Source organism: Eucalyptus grandis, chromosome 6 (assembly GCF_016545825.1).
Source record: "Eucalyptus grandis isolate ANBG69807.140 chromosome 6, ASM1654582v1, whole genome shotgun sequence".
NCBI lineage: Eukaryota > Viridiplantae > Streptophyta > Magnoliopsida > Myrtales > Myrtaceae > Eucalyptus > Eucalyptus grandis.
The window spans coordinates 16676807-16693713 of record NC_052617.1 but is presented as its reverse complement, the minus strand read 5'-3'; the positions used below and the strand labels follow the sequence as shown (position 1 = coordinate 16693713).

At 39.0% G+C, this 16907-nt stretch overlaps 1 protein-coding gene and 1 pseudogene across 1 annotated transcript; both read left to right on the top strand.

Moving 5' to 3' along the window:
* The first annotated feature begins 5875 nt into the window (after positions 1 to 5875).
* LOC108960586 (60S ribosomal protein L18a-like protein) lies at positions 5876 to 7848 on the top strand. Its single transcript, XM_039316077.1, has 3 exons — positions 5876 to 6445; positions 6764 to 6878; positions 7555 to 7848. The coding sequence occupies exons 1-3, from the start codon at positions 6300 to 6302 to the stop codon at positions 7612 to 7614; spliced, it is 321 nt and encodes a 106-aa protein (XP_039172011.1). The 5' UTR covers positions 5876 to 6299; the 3' UTR covers positions 7615 to 7848.
* A 5774-nt stretch (positions 7849 to 13622) lies between these two features.
* Positions 13623 to 16507, top strand: LOC120285947 (annotated as a pseudogene).
* The last annotated feature ends 400 nt before the right edge of the window (positions 16508 to 16907 follow it).

Below are 16907 nucleotides of genomic sequence, written 5' to 3'. Positions count from 1 at the left end.
ACATTTTGTCCTAGTTTCTTGATTGTTCTTGCTTGTTTTGTGATTGTGATCGTTTTTATATATTTGTAATCATGATTGTTTCTTTTACTCTGTATGTACCTAGTCTTAGTATTAGATTAGGTTTAGAATAGGTCCATGGAGGTGATGATCCCCAAGACATGAAGACGATGAGTGGTTAGTGTCCAATTCGACCCTGTTTTGTACCATTTATTTCCCGATATATGTTTCGGGTTACCTAGCGTTGTATACATATCCGAAGAGTTACGGATTTCTTTCTTTCGATTTAACTTCCGTTTATGATTGCATGCTAGATTAATTGATTTCCTTAAACTATATTTTGGGCATTTACTTACTACACCATCCTTAAATTTCAATTGTTTGTTTTCTTTCTTTTTCTCTTTTGATAGAAATAGAATAATAGAAAATTGACCATCCACATATGATCATCTAATTGGTTTTATCGGCGTGAAAAATGTAAAAAGACATGCATGGACATTTTAGGAAACACAACAAATTATTAGTACTGAATGGGTACTAATAGAAATGTTAGCATAACTTAAATCCCTAAACCTTAGAATTTTTAGTTGCGTAGATATCGAGCACCACTCCCGACTTTCGATTGAATTTCTAGCTGATCCCCAAAAACGAGGCTAGTGTTGACTCATAACTTTCATATAGATTGTTTTAAACAACTCGCAAAAAATAAATCAATCCGTCATGAGGGATATACGTCTCAACAAGACTCACCGTGGTTTAGTATACTCAACGTGAAAATTGCCATAAAGGATGAATTGATACCATCCTTTTAGATGAAAGTACTATCAAGAGGGCTAGTATGATAAGAGTACCCTTAAATTCATTATTCACACCCAATCTCCTTTATAAAGGTGTATGATATGTGAAAGCGAGTCACGATAACTTCCACCATTACACGAGATATGAGCCTGGAAGAGCTCACAACTGTGATGAAGTAACCTCACATGGTCGATCTCAAAAAATGAAGTGATAACATTTTTTGGACACATACCATGAGGGAGCTCCCATGGTATGTGTTGCAATAACGACCGAGGTTGGGTCACAACAGAATTTATGCAAGAGCGAAAGTGTCGGACTCTCAACTCAATTATGCATTTCACCAACGGAAAATGGTAATACCATTTAGTCTCGATCAAATCATCCTTGATCAAATTGTAACAACGAGACCTTATTCGATAGAAAGGAATCAATTTGAAATGGAGTCGTTACTTCAAGATGCGATTTCATTTCCTCGGTTTGTTCTTGCAAAAGATGTGGAATGCTCATTCCTCCATCAAACAGGGTGAATAGCCGGTCCTTGGCTTGACTTATGGTGTGGCCAATATGGCCAATCCATTCCTTGGCAAAATATTAAGAAATATTTATGCATACAATGATTTCGAGTGTACCTTTATTTTGATTGTCACACGTTATCCGTTTCAAAGATATTTTGACATTTTTCAATCCAAACATATGCAAGCACAATAAAAGGAATCATCATATTCTTTCCAAACTTATTTTTCCCATCAAATGCAAGAATTACAATGCGTATTTCATTCAGTTTTTCAATTCATTTTCTTCCATTCCTTCCTTTATTTCAATTCTCACTTGTTCCATGCCGTTAGTTATGGAGTAGAATGTGGACATGGATGTTTTCTTGAAAGGAAAAAAAGGGGAGAAATTTGCACTTATAGATGTTATTGCTACATGAAACTTAATCATGAAGTTATTGTCCCGTGGATGTAACATGAATGAGTCGAATCTGTTTGGCCACCAAGGAGCAATACCTTGCTTACCAAGCAATGGCATCACATGCTAATCGAAATGGCATTGTTCTGAAAGTCAAACATTATATAATGGTCGCTTTTAACAAAGCGTCATTAACCACGCCTTTGCCCAAATGTGGACGTGCGCTCCTGCATATTCCGATGTTGCACGATCTTTACTTCTTTGTGAGCTATCTTAAAACTTGGGTGATGACGTTTTGCAGGGGACATTTGTCAGTGTTCGAGATCTTGACTCGATCCACGAGACAAAATTTAATGCGTCAGAGCTCAATATCACTGCATTTCCTGTTTTACATCCGTTCGGTGGGCCATCTCCAAAAACAGCTTTCGTTAACAATCATGACAAAGCTTTAAAACAAGAATTAAAAAATATTTATATAAAGCAAAATTTAGGATTTACAAGCATTCAAATTAAATGAAGTCGAATAATCTGGAGTAGTTTGTTTTTTTTTTTATTTAAATTTTGTCAAATCATATTATGTTACTTTTGGCCTTTATAAAACGTAGAATTCTTGAAAACTTCAAAAGTCGCGTTACATTGATATGTCAATTCTTCCACAATTATTTGAAATATATATTAAAATTTTAAATTTTGATGAAAAAGTAAGAAAAAGTTATTTTTAACTTTTTTAGAAATCACAATGAACAAACTCCAATATATTAATGCATTTCAAAGAAAAATAATCGGCAATTAACCTTTTCCCAATTCTACAAAGCATATGTATCACATCTTGATAAAGTCTTCCCTATCGATGTTGGTGGCTGAATGGCATGAGTTGCTGTTTCTAAAACACAAGATCATGAGTTTAAGCATAAGCTCATTAGTAATTTGTGTGTCCCACTTTGGGAATTGTGGTAAAAGCACTAACCCATCTTAACTCAATATATCACAAGTGATGTTGACCAATGATCTCTTCACAGTCTTCAATCTAGAATTCCGTAAAGGTGCCATAATAATGTTCAAAGAATAAGTAGCCATAACAGTAGTGCTTCCCAACTTGTATGGGGGCTCTATATAAACAATATGAAAAGTTATCTCCAATCTTATGGAACGATGCACAAAATTATTGAAGTTTTCATTTTTCAATATCTTAAAATCTTAGATCTTATATCGAATGAGACTTATGTAGAATTATTGAGGCATTTGTATTAGGCCTCTTTTCATGTGAAAAAGGAGCAAACTAACATAACACTTCGTTAACCATAATTTGGAATGGTCACGATTCGACCATTTTTTGTAGCAAGTATGTTAGAGATACCAAAACTCATATAGTAAATAGATCTATGAAATTACATGGAAAATAATAAGTGATTATTTAAGCTGGTGGATCCATTTAAGCACTCTAATATTGGACATTAACAAGAAAAAAAGATGTCTAGTTTTGGTAAAAGCGAGATTGTCATTTATTATACCAATGGTAGGTGTAACCTCAAATTACAAGTTTTCAACACACAAAACTTAATTACAAGTCAAAAAATAGATAATTGCTTTAGCCAATAATCAGACGTACTCATAATTTTGGTAAGGCTGGTGACGAAATCAAATCTAAATCCCCCCAAAAAGGGAAAATATATGTGCTTGCTTTGGATAGAAAACACTACTTTGCCTGGAGACTAGGTTCTCGATTTCTTGTTTGACCTTCAATTACGTGGCATGTGATTAGCATCCGAGCCCTCGTAAAAAGGGGGAAAAAGAGAGAAGAAAAGTAATTAATAATGACCACTGGGAGTCAAGCTTCTGGTAGATTTTTTCAAATGCTTTTGGGCCAAGGATTTTACCATCAAACACGGTTGCAAAATTATTTATTAGGTATAGTTATTTCGAATTTGATACAACACTTGCCAAAGGCTTTTTACACCGTCTCGTTGGACATAATATGAATCCCAAGTTTTTCCTTCCTCCATAACAAGTCTTGCTAGCAAAGGAGAGACTCCGTCCTTTTGAGAAATTATTCATTGTACTTGTCCTAAATTGAATATTCTACTGCCACATGAGACTGTTGAGGTTGTTCTTGGTTGGTGGTTAGTTTATAAGTGTGAGGGAAAGTCTCACCTCTTGAACTAACATTTTGATTGAGAGAGGTCTAAAACTACTCAACACTAGTATCCAACAAATTTGGACCCATCAATTTTGATTGTGCCTCTGAACTAGGCTCGATATGTGAACAGAAGATTATTGAGGTGGTCCAGAAACACTCAATATAGATGCATCATTTTCAATAATCTATATTTGATTCATTATGTGTGCTATACTCATCCTAGCATTGAGCGGTGAATACTTTTTTCTTCATTTTATTTTGGTCCTTCTATTTTTCCTCTCATTTTAATTCGGGTCATGGTCAAGAAGCTTCTTGGCCAACTTGCACATGGCTATGTATGGGCCATGGCTATATAAACACGACACCACAAAATCGCCCTTGCCCGACATTATCATCACATTAAGGTCTCTCTCTCTCTCTCTCTCTCTCTCTCACGCACACACGGAGACACGCAGACCCACGTACGGACAAACAAATACGCACACAAAGAAGAAGAAAACATGGAGGTATCAATCCAGTCAGTTGCAGTAGCGACGGTTCTGGCCGTCCTGAGCACATGGGCATGGAGGGTGGTGAACTCGGTGTGGTTGAGGCCGAAGAGGCTGGAGAGGCTCTTGAGATAGCAAGGCCTTTCCGGCAGACCCTACACCTTCCTGTTCGATGACCTCAAGGAGAACTCGCGGTTGCTCAAGGAAGCCAACTCCAAGCCTATCACCATCTTCGACGACATCAAGCCCCGTCTCTTGCCCTTCTTGCATCAATCCTCCCAAACCTATGGTATGCACATCTTCATGTTATCACTCTTTGTGGCACTAATATATTCCTATTCATTAACACTCGCTTGGTTTCGTCGATTGGTCGATGCTATTTCTGATGGAGTTTCAAAACATTTGAATTTATTGTCCTTTCTATTGAAAATTAATGCTTCCCCGTTTTGAGTTTTGGCAACCAAAGATGTTAATACATCTCAAGTCCTTTAAATATGCTTATTTCGATATACAAGGGATATCTTACTCTACGAAAGCGAACATCAAATAAAACTTGCATGCGACCATGTCGTTTGACATATATTTGCACAACACAACATGAATTTCTGGGGATAATTACAAAAAAAGAAGAAGTTCTAAACGTGTTATAAATATGCCAATTTAGTTTTATATTTTTCAATTTTGTCAATATAATCTTAAATATTTTGACAATTTGCCAACACAGTCATTTTGGTCAATGTAGACATGGGTCATCCTAAATTTTTGCAGTTTTTAATAATTTTTATATTTTTTTTTTCCGTGGCAATACCCATGCCAGCCTTAGGCAGGGGTGTCTGGGCCTTACACATGAAGACCGAAACAGGGGTGTCCCGAGTGGCGACTACCGGCACCAGTACGGCACCTTCCAAGGCGTCGCCAACTACCCGCCGCCGAACCCGCCGCACTAGCAGCCGGCGATCGGCTACCCCCAGCCGGCGCCTCCGCCGGTGCCACCGATCCCTCGGCCCCCCACCACCACCACCCCCCCGATCGTGGGTATCACAGTACAAAGTCGCTTCCTTTGGAATCGCTTGCTAGCAGAGTTAACTTCAGGATGTAAAGTTTGAAACGGGCTGTCGGTGAAAGTTCGATTCAGGGATCATTTTTTTTCCGTTGATCCTGGAATTTGGTCGTGGTGCATTTGAAATTTCTGTGTGATCATGATGGAATGCTTCTAGGGAATCTTGGGATTTTGATTTTGTCTTATGAACTGCCAATATGCTCACCTCTGTCTATTCACTCTAGCATGGAATGATGTATTAATGGATATGGTTTATCCGGTGGGTTTAGTTTTTGGCGAGAGGTTCAGCATCCTCATCTTTTGAGACATTGGATGTATGGGGGCGTGGGAGAGGAGTCCATGGAAGATGTTGAAATTATGTGAAATTAATCGGACCAGCACGTTTGTCCTCGTTTTGTTGACTCCTTTGAACGTGGCCTCTTTAGCTGTCAATCATGCTCATACGGAGGAGAATCATATGTTGTGCCCGATGTGTTGTCCCAGGGTTCTCAGAGTTTAAGTCAGATAAAATGCGGAAGCCACTGGTGTCTCGAGTAAAATGCTGTCTACAGAGTATAAATATGGCTCCACCTATGTGTTCACCTTATTTTGAAGTCATAAGTGCTCAGATGCGTTTCCAGTTGTGAATTACGTCTAGATAGGAGCAGCAAGAGGAAGATGAGTAATTTTAGCCAGCAAATACTGTGACTGATGGGGTTTTCTTCACCGTAGGTGGTGAAATGATCTATTGTATCCTTTTAAACTTGATCAGATTCTGTAGGACTCAAAAATTGGAAAATGTGTCTCTGAAACCTTTTCTCCTCGGTCCTCTTTTCACCTTTCTCGAATAGATAACTTACGGGAACATTGAGAACTAAGTATGCCCATATTGATGATTTTACTGATTGCCCTGACGAAACAAAAATGATTGATGATCTTCATTCTGTATGCTTTGCAACATTTTACTGGGGGAGATTTCATTTCACAGAAATTTTTTTCAGGTTATGCTGTTGCTGAAGGAAGACCAGTAAGAGAATCACGGCTGCCTTGCTGTGGTATTGGAGTTGGATGGTTTCTGTAAGATACTTTCTTTACTCGTGGGTTGGATTTCATGTATTGGCTGGCGCATAGCCAACTGCGAAGCATGATGGAGTCAACAGTCCCTATAACTACAAGGACTGCGTGACAATTGTTGAGCCTGGATGTAGCAGATTCTTATGCTTCATGAGTTCAACATTTGTATATTTTGTGATTCTTATTGGTACCTGGCCTTCAAGTTTGAAACCAGAGAAATCCCATGTGATGGTTCTTTTACCGAAATCTGAGCCTTATATTCATCATAATTTCCATAACTTTATGATCATCAGCTAATTTAGGATGTCTGCTTTGTTGAAGGTTTATCCTTGGCTTCTTCCTTGGTGCCATCCCTTGGTACATTGGACTACTTCTTCTTGTCTGTGGAAGGATAGACTACCGGGAAAAGCCTGGATATATTGCTTATACAATTGCGGTAAGTCTCTATCTTTCTTCTTTCACAAAAATAGCTACATTCGCTTGTTTGTTACTTCCAGGTAATTTATATGTTCATGCCCCTACCCTCTGGTGCGTGCTTACGCACTCAGGTGTGCATACTGGCACCTATAGTCGTCTGCCTTTGTTGTACTCTGTAGAATTAATATCGTCATTCGTCTTACTATGTACCTCTTCCATCAGAGCAGTTCAGTAATACATCACATAAGTTATTGACTTCTCTCCCTTGTCCAAAAACGTGTCTCATGTACAGCTGTATATATGGTTCTTTCTATCCCGAATATACCACATAAGACGTTAATTGAGGAAGCCTCTACTGTCTTCTAGCTTATCATTGTCCGGCCCTCTAATGACTTATTATTCCTGGCAATGCCTATGTTAGTTTATCCTCTAAAATTTAATCCATGTTCCCTGTTGATATGGAACTTCAGGACTGCAGAGTAGATGCTTTTCTATATGATTCTCTTGAGTAGGGAAAAAGTTTGTCTGGCACATTCCTTCATATAGATCTTTTGTATGCATCTCTAAACCTCTGTATTTATGAGCCATTTTGAATCCTGGCCTTTGCTTTTCATTACATCCCTCTCTTACATGTACATGTTCGATTCATTTTGTGATGGAAAAAAACTGAAAATTCCTGCAATGTCCATACGCAGGCAATCCTGGCAACAATTGCAATTGTCCTTGGTGTCACGAGAGAAGCCGATGATTGTTAACATCATAGCAAATGGCCTTAATAGGTATCTGAAAATGGCATGGTTCATGCGATCTAGCTGGTGACTACATGAACAGATGGGGCCATCACGTTATCAACTGTAATTAATCACAAATTTTCCTTCTGTCAGGTGAGCAAGGAAAACAGCGTGATTGTGTTGGTCCGAGAAATCCATGTTTTGGAATTATTCCTAGTTTTCAAGGATCTTTTTGTGGAATTAAGAACAAGGTTCTCCTGTCTATATTTATGCAAAAACGGAAGTCTAAGACTCTCGACTCAATTGTACATTTCATCAAAAGAAAATGGCGATACCATTTTAGTTTCGGTCAAATCATCTTTCATCAAATTGGAAGAACTAGGCCTTGTTTGTTATAAAGGAATCGGTTTGGAATGTAATTGTTACTTGGAGATGCGATTGTATTTCCTTTGTTCTCGGGAAAGATGTGGAGTGCTCCTCCATTGAACAAGGAGAATAGCCAGTCCATGGCTCCGCTTATGGTGTGGCCAAGATGGCTGTTAAATAATGACTAGAGTTTAAGTGTTTGTAAAACACGATTCACTAGATTTTTAAAGATTTAAAAAGAGAAAAAATAGAGACAAATTTTCAGAAGCCGAATTATTTTCGTGGGCCCAAGTCAAGACTTTGACTTCTTGGGCACACACACATGCGTACAAAATTCCAAGGCAGCGTTATTATTTCGTTTCTTTTAGCAGATGAAGTTAAAAAGGGAAGCTTCTGCACGTAAAGCTAAAAGAGGTGGGCTCAGGTCAAAGTTTTGACCTTTTTGGGCACACATATAAAATAGATTAGTACGTCTTTATTCCTTTGGTGAGGGCTGCTGGAACCCTACGTGGACCTGCTGCCGCACAACGTCAAGTGAAGCCACCCACGCTCCCACGCCATTAAGAAAATGAGTTCTTTTTCGATGTTTTGTTTTGAGTTTGAATGCGTGGTAACTTTATGCTTTATATTTAAGTTATTTATTTATAAATATTTTGGGTTGGGGCTAAATTTAGGGTGTTGAAAACACTTGAAATGTGAACATTATAAACTCTAATTTCGATTATAGTGGATTATTTCTTTGTCTTTCTTTCCATGGACGTAAAGATCGATACTCAACCGAATCACGTAAATTTCTGGTGTCCTTATTATTTCTCATTTATTTCTCTCAGCGATTTCACGTTGACGTAAATTGTAAGATATTGTCATTTTCGTATTATATTCTAACAATGGCCAATCCATTCATTGGGGCAAAATAATAAGAAAATTAATTACATACAATGATTTTGAGTATACCCTTTATTTTTGTTGTCTCACATTATCCATTTTAAAGACATTTTAACATGTTCCAATCCAAAATATGCAAGTACAAGAAAATGAATCGCTATGTTCTTTCTAAATTAATTTTTCCGAGCAAATGCAAGAATTGCAATGCGTATGTCATTTCAGTTTCTCGTTTCGTTTTCTTCCATGCCTTCCTTTGTTTCATTTCTCAGTCATTCCAAGTCATCAGTTATGGGATAGAATGTGAGCATAGATGTTTTCTTGAGAGGAGACAAAAAAATAGGGAAATTTGCGGTTTTAGATGTTGTTGCTCCATGAAACTTAATCATGAAGTTATGGTCCGTGGATGCAAAATGAAAGAGCCTTATCTGTTTGGCCACCGAGGAGTCAAGATCACCTTGCTTTCCAAGCAAACAGCATCCTTTTTCTTTTCTTTTTTGGGTCGAAGTAGCAAATGCTAATCGAAAAGACGTTTTTCTAGAAGTCCAAGACATGGTGATTATAAATTGTCGTCGAACCGCTTTTAACAAGGCGTCGTTGACTACGTCTGCCTTTTCGGCCAAATGCCAGCACGCGCGCTCCTGCATACGTAGGGGATGACGTTTTACTGGGGAATTTGTCGGCATTCGAGATTTTAACTCCATTCGTCTTTCTTGCCGGCCAGGATACATGATTTGATGCGTCTGAGTTAAATTGCACTGCCTTTCCGGTTTTATATCCATTCCGTCGGCCATCTCCAAACAGCTTTTGTCAAAAGCCAAGAAAAAGCTTGAAAACAATAATTTTAAAAATATTTACATAATTCTTTTTAGGATTTATAAACATTCAAAATAATGAAATGAAATGACGTGGAGTGTTTTCTTTTTTCTTTTTTTCTTTTTCTTTTTCAAATCTTGCCACCTTGCACCTATCCTTTTGGCCTTAAAACGTAGGGGATGACGTTTTACACGGAAATTGTCAGTGTTTGAGATTTTGACTCGATGTGTCTTTCTTATTCGTCACGAGACATGATTTGATGCGTCACGCTAAATCGCACAATATCTCCGGTTTTATATCCATTTGGTGGACCATCTCCAAATAACTTTCGTCAAAACCCAAGAAAAAGCTTGAAAATAAGAATTTCAAAAATATTTACATAATTTTTTTAGGATTTTATAAACATTAAAATTAACGAAATGAAATGATTTGGAGTGGTTTTTTTTTTACTATTTTTTTTTCAATTCATGCCACCTCGCACCTACCATTTTACCCTTTATATAATGTAGAATGCTTGAAAACTTCAAAAATTGCTTTACACTAATGTGTCAAGGCACATGTAATTCTTCCACAATTATTTAAAATATATATTAGAATTTTAAATTTTAACGGAAAAGTAAGAAAAAGTTACTTTTAACTTGTTAGAATTCGCAATGAACAAATTCTAATATATTCATACATTTCAAGGAAAAATAAACAGCAATGGATCTTTTTTCAATTCTTGTACCATAACTTGATAAATGTCCTTACTATCTATAGTGATGGTTGAATGGCATGAGTTGATGTTTCTAGAACATAAGCTCGTGAGTTCAAGCATATGCTCATTAGTAATTTGAGTGTTATGCTGGGAGTTGAGGTAAAAGGACTCGCCCACCTTAACTTGTCACAAGTGGTGCTTAGTGAAGATTCCTTCACAATCTTCAACCTAGAATTTTTAATAGGTGCCATAATAATGTCCGGAGAAAGTATCCTAATGATTGTGCTTCTCGACTTATTTGGGACTCTATATGAAATGGTTCAAATATATGGAAAGTTATCTCTAATCTTATAGAACGATGCAAAACACTTTGCTTAGGCAATGTGAAATAATTGAAGCTCTCACTTTTCAATATCTTATAATCTTGATTTTATATCGAATGATGCTTATATAGAATGATCAAGGCATTCGTATTAGGCCTCCTTTTATGCGAAAAAAGAGCGATAACTAACGTAATACGTGGTCCATCCATAATTTGGAATGGTCATGATTCAACCATTTTATGTAGCAAGTAATGTTAGAGATACCAAAATTCGTATGCTAAATAAATCTATGAAATTACACAGAAAATGATAAGTGATTATTTAAGTTAGTGGATTCGTTTAAGCACTTTGAAATTTTATTGGACATTAACAAGGAAAACGATGGTTAGTTTTGGTAATAGGGAGTTTGTCATTTATTACACCAATGGTAGGTGTAATCTACATTTCAAGTTTTCAACACACAAAACTTAATTACAAGTCACAAAATAGATAATTGCTTCGTCCCCGTAATCAAATGTACTCATAATTTTGGTCGGGCTGGCTATGAAAATCAAGTCTAACTCCCCCAAAAAGGAAAAAGACTCCTTTGCAGTTCTCTTCGCAATATATGTGCTTGCTTTGGATAGAAACACTAGTTTGCCCGGAAAATTACAAAAACAGTCTTAAATATATTGTAATTATGCCAATTCAGTCATAAATTTATTTTTTTAACTAATTGAGTCTTAAACCTTTTACAATTATTCTCGACCAGTCCATCCAACCAAAATTGGCCGGCCGAAGCTAGCTAGCACCCACGACCTTTTTTAATAATATTTTATCTTTTGAAATATTTTATTATGTTTTTTAATCTTTCTTTCCTTTTTTTCTCCTTTTTTTTTCCCTTCTCTCTCCCTCCTTCCTCTCCTCCTCCCTCCTTCTTCATTTGGCTCCGGTGATCCACCGGAGGGGAGGGCTAGCCGATCGCTAGATTGAGGCGGCCGAGCTAGCTCGCCTCACCATCGCTAGGTGAGGGCAAGCTTGCTTAGCCACTGGTAGGGCTCGACCTCGCCAAATCTGGCAAGGGGGGTCTTGTTGTCACCGGGTTTGGCGAGGCGAGCCCCCGCCGGATTTGGTGAGGGCTCGCCTCACCCGGTCGTGAGCTCGCATCGAGCGATGGCGGAGCGAGCTCTCGTCGGGTTGGCGAGGGCTAGCCTCGTGGTCGCCGGGTAAGGTGAGCCCTTGCCAAATCCTACAAGGGGGGCTTGCTGTCGCGTCTAGCAAGGCCCTCCTCACTGAATATGGCGAGGGCTCTCCTCACTTGACGACCGCGAGGTGAGCCCTCGCCAACTCCAACGATGGCTCGCTCCACCGTTGCTCGGTGCGAGCTCATCGACCGGTGAGGTGAGCCCACCGGATCACCTCGGTCCGTGATCGGAGGAGGGAGGAAGAAGGAAAAGGGAGAAGGAAAAAATAAAAACGATAAAAAGGAAAAAAAAGATAAAAAAATTAATAAAATATTTCAAAAAAATTATTAAAAAAGGGTTGCCCGTCGGTCGACTGAATTGGTCGAAAAATAAATTTAGGACTGAATTAGTATAATTGTAATAAGTTTAGGACTTTTTTGGTAATTTTCCCTGGAGGTCAAGTTCTCCATTTTTTCTTTTACGTTCAATTACATGGCATGTGATCAACATCAAGGGGAAAAAGAGAAAGAAAAGCAATTGATAACAAACACTTATTTCTCATAGATTTTTTCCAAATGCCTCTAGGCTAAGGATATTAGCATCTATTATATTATCATGAGGTCATCGAAGGTCATGTTGAGATTGGATGGCCTTCATATGAGAATAATCTATCAATTATGATGAATGGACATTTTCACCATTTACTAATCAATTTTTTGAAAGTCGAATATGTGGATAAATTTGGAAAGACATATAGGCACTTGACAATATTGATATGCAACATATTTAACAGATCACAGTCATATTCAATAAAGTGAAGTCAAAGGCCATATGGGGGGATGCAACGTGGAAATAGGCGGTTTGGCAACTTCAAAGAGTCTTACCTTGAAATCGACAAGGATGAGTCGGATGGAAAGAACAATGAAATTACAAGAACTTCTGGAAGGAATCTAACCTTGTCTAGTGATTTGCTGTCATGGCAATCCCTATGGACCTATACTAAAAGAAAAAAAAACTTGTCTCCAATGGCATGGGATTTTCTTAGAATATGTGCAATACAGTAACTTATTTCCAAGAACATGGCGATATTAATTAAGGAAGTTATAGTAGAGATCATGCTAAAAACACTTCAGGAGAAGCTCTTCTATATGCTTTTGCAAAAATGAAGTTAACCAACGTAATCATGCACTTAGATACCGCATGAACAAGGAACTCGCACGGATAACAATGACTACTTGCCTTATCTTCGCCTCTATCCCCATAACGAGCCAAAGTTGCAGCCAGAGAGCGAACAAAAGCTAGAAAACAATCGAAACGACAACCTGTTGCTCTATTCGCAACCGTTCAAGTCGATGTTATATGTACATTATGAGATGATAAACTGCAAATAGTCAAACAATATTGCAATTTTTTTATTAGGCATAAGTATTTCAAATTTGATACAACACTTGTCAAAGTCTTTTTACACCATCATGATGAACAAGATGTGAATCCCGGGTTTTTCCTTTCTCCAATAACACGCCTTGCCAGCAAAGGAGAGATTATTTTCAATAATCTGTATATGATTTAATACGTGTGCTATACTCATCCTCGCATTTTGAGCGGTGAATAGGCTTTTCTTCTCTTTATTTTGGGTTTCTTTCTTTTTTTCTTTCATTTTTGATTCCAACTCTGGTCACGGTCAAGAAGCTTCTTGGCCAACACCCACGGCTATGTATGTGCTACGGCTATATAAACACGACACCACACAATCGCCCTTGCCCAACATCAAACCATTGAAGTCTCTCTCTCACAGCATATAGACAAATAGATACAAACACGCAGAAGAAAAGATGGAGGCATCGATCCAGTCGATTGCGCTAGCAACGGTTCTAGCCGTTCTGACCACATGGGCATGGAGGGTGGTGAACTTGGTGTGGCTGAGGCCGAAAAGGCTCGAGAGGCTCCTGAGACAGCAGGGCCTCTCCGGCAAACCCTACACCTTCCTGTTCGGTGACCTCAAGGAGAACTCGCGGTTGCTCACAGAGGCCAACTCCAAGCCCATCGCCATCTCCGACGACATCAAGCCTCGTCTCTTCCCTTTCTTGCATCAATCCTCCCAAACATATGGTATGCACTTCTTCATAGTATCACTCCGTGTGGCACTTATATTTTCCTTTTAATTAACACTCGCTTGGTTTCGTCCTTTGGTCGAAGCTGTTGCTGATGGAGTTTCAGAACATTTGAATATACTATTCTTTATCTTGGAAATTCATACTTCTCCGTTTTGCGTTTTTGCGACCAAAGATGTTAATGCATCTCAATTCCTTTAAATAATTGCTTATTTTGATATACACACAATAAGGACATCTTACCTTACAAAAGCGACATTAAATAAAACTTGCTTGTGACCGTGTCGTGTGACAGCAGACCATGTATTTCATTTGGCACTGTGGCTCTTACCAAGTGCATTGCAGGCAAAGACTCGTTCATGTGGATAGGACCAACACCGAGAGTGCGCATAACGAACCCCGAACAACTAAAGGAGATCTTCTCCAACATAAACGACTATCCCAAGCCAGCCTCCAATCCCCTGGTGAAGTTGCTCGTGGATGGACTCGCGAATCACGAGGGCGAGAAATGGGTACGGCACAGAAAGATCATCAATCCAGCATTCCACATGGAGAAGTTGAAGGTACATGAAACTATTCCCTGGTCAACTGAATTGAAGCACACACATTGATGCCTCAGGATTTCTTTTAAATCCTCCTTTGCTTTGGTCTGTTCCTTTTGCAGCTTATGTTGCCCGCATTTTATTCAAGTTGCGCTGAGATGGTCGGTAGATGGGAAAAATTGGTATCAGTAGAGAGATCCTGTGAGATCGACGCGTGGGTCGACCTTCAAAATTTGACCCGTGAGGTGCTCTCTCGAACAGCGTTTGGCAGTAGCCTCGAAGAAGGCAAAAGGATCTGCGAACTTCAGGGGAACAAGCCCAGCTCACGATAATAGCCTTTCAATCGGTCTACATCCCTGGCTGGAGGTAAAATCGTTCATCATCCATAAGTTAATTGAATCTAAATGAGCTTATGGCTTACAATCATGACATTCTAAAAAAGTCTGACTATTTGATTCAATGTTTCGCAGGTTTGTGCCAACTAAGATGAACAGGAGGATGAAGAGCATAGATAAGGAAGTGCGGGCTCTGCTCATGGACATTATCCGCAGAAGAGAGAAAGCAATAAGGGAAGGGAAGCTGCTGGCGATGATCTGCTGGGGCTGTTGCTGGAGTCAAACATGAAGGAGAATGTCGGGATGAGCCTTCACGATGTGATCGAGGAGTGCAAGCTTTTCTACTTCGCCGGACAAGAGACCACTTCGGTCTTGCTGGTTTGGACCATGGTCTTGTTGAGTGTGCACTCGGATTGGCAAGCACGAGCTAGGGAGGAGGTCCTCCGAATCTTCGGAAGCGGAAAACCTGACCCTGACGGCTTAAGCCACCTCAAGATTGTAAGTTCAAAGCTCTTTTCCTCTTTTTGTTGAGAATGGGACTCATAATAGGTCCGATCTGGAGAGTTCTTCACGAGCATCTTTTATCACATAACGCATGATAATCATTCTATAATTACTGGATGCAATTTTCTGATCCTTAGTAGATGAAATGTTTGTTTAAATATAATGTTATCCTATGAAGATGAACACGACAATGAAGTGACAGGACAATTTCTTTGCAAACTTGAATTGAACTTGGATTTCCTCTCGACACAAGAACCTGATTTTTTGGACAATAGCCTCCAGCCCCTTTTTCTGGATAAATTACAATATATTTCCATCTCTTCGAGGATATTGATATCATTCCAGCATCGTGATCGTTCATAGATGCTCCTACATGCGCATCTCTACCATATGAATTCTTCTAAGGATTTGTCGCGATCAGGTCACAATGATCTTAAATGAGGTGTTGAGGCTATATCCACCGGCGACTGATCTGGTTCGGGAGGTTCTTAAGGAAACAAAACTCGGGAAGCTGACCATACCCACGGAGTCCAGCTCTCAATGCCGACACTCCTCATCCACCATGATAAAGAACTTTGGGGCGAGGACGCCGAGGAGTTCAAGCCAGAGAGGTTTGCCGAGGGAGTGTCCAAGGCCACCAAAACCAAGTCTCCTTTTTCCGTTCGGATGGGGCCCTCGTATATGCATCGGCCAAAACTTCGCTTTGATAGAGGCAAAGATGGCGCTCGCCATGATTCTTCAGCAGTTCACGTTTGAGCTCTCTCCATCTTATGCGCATGCTCCTTCTAATGTCATCACCCTCCAGCCACGATATGGTGTTCAGGTCATCTTGCGCAAGGCAAACTAAAAGTTACAGATCAGGGTGACATGTAGTGTAGACAAATACGTGGATAGATATAATGTCGCACTACACCGTTTTCGAAGTTTGTACGTTGTTGTTTAAGAACAGACATTTAGTGGTTGTAAACGTAATCAAATGGCCTCTTAACTAAGTGACCGGTTAGTTTAGTTTAATAACAGCAAGGCGCTGGATGTATCTGAATCTTCCTCTCAGAAAAACCCCAGTAGAAGATAAGCTATACCTTTTCCTAGTGCTATAATAAACCCATTTATTTCTATTCAGATACTGATCTGGCCAATGACCAGTAAAGATGGCTTTATTGTTTCTATTCTTCAGATTTTAACGTGCACTAAAGGATACAAAAATTGAACCACATTTCTCCACAAAGGAGAAGAACCACACCAGTTTTATTTGTGCCAGAGACCTTCAACTGCTTGGTCCAAAGCAAATGGAGCCATTGCCGTTAGTGAAAGTTTGATTCGGGGATCATTTTTTCGTTGATCCTGGAATTTGGTCGTGCTGCATTGGAATTTATGTGAGATCTTGATGAAATGCTTGTAGGGAATCTTGGGATTTTAATTTTGTCTTACGAACTGCTATCTTTACTAATTCGCTCTAGCATGGGATGATGTGTTGACGGATATTTCTTTAACAAAAAGGAAATCATTTTCCATTTCTTTCTTTTGCCTTGTCATTTTCAAATAATTTCCTATTCACTTCCATCGAAAACCCAAAAG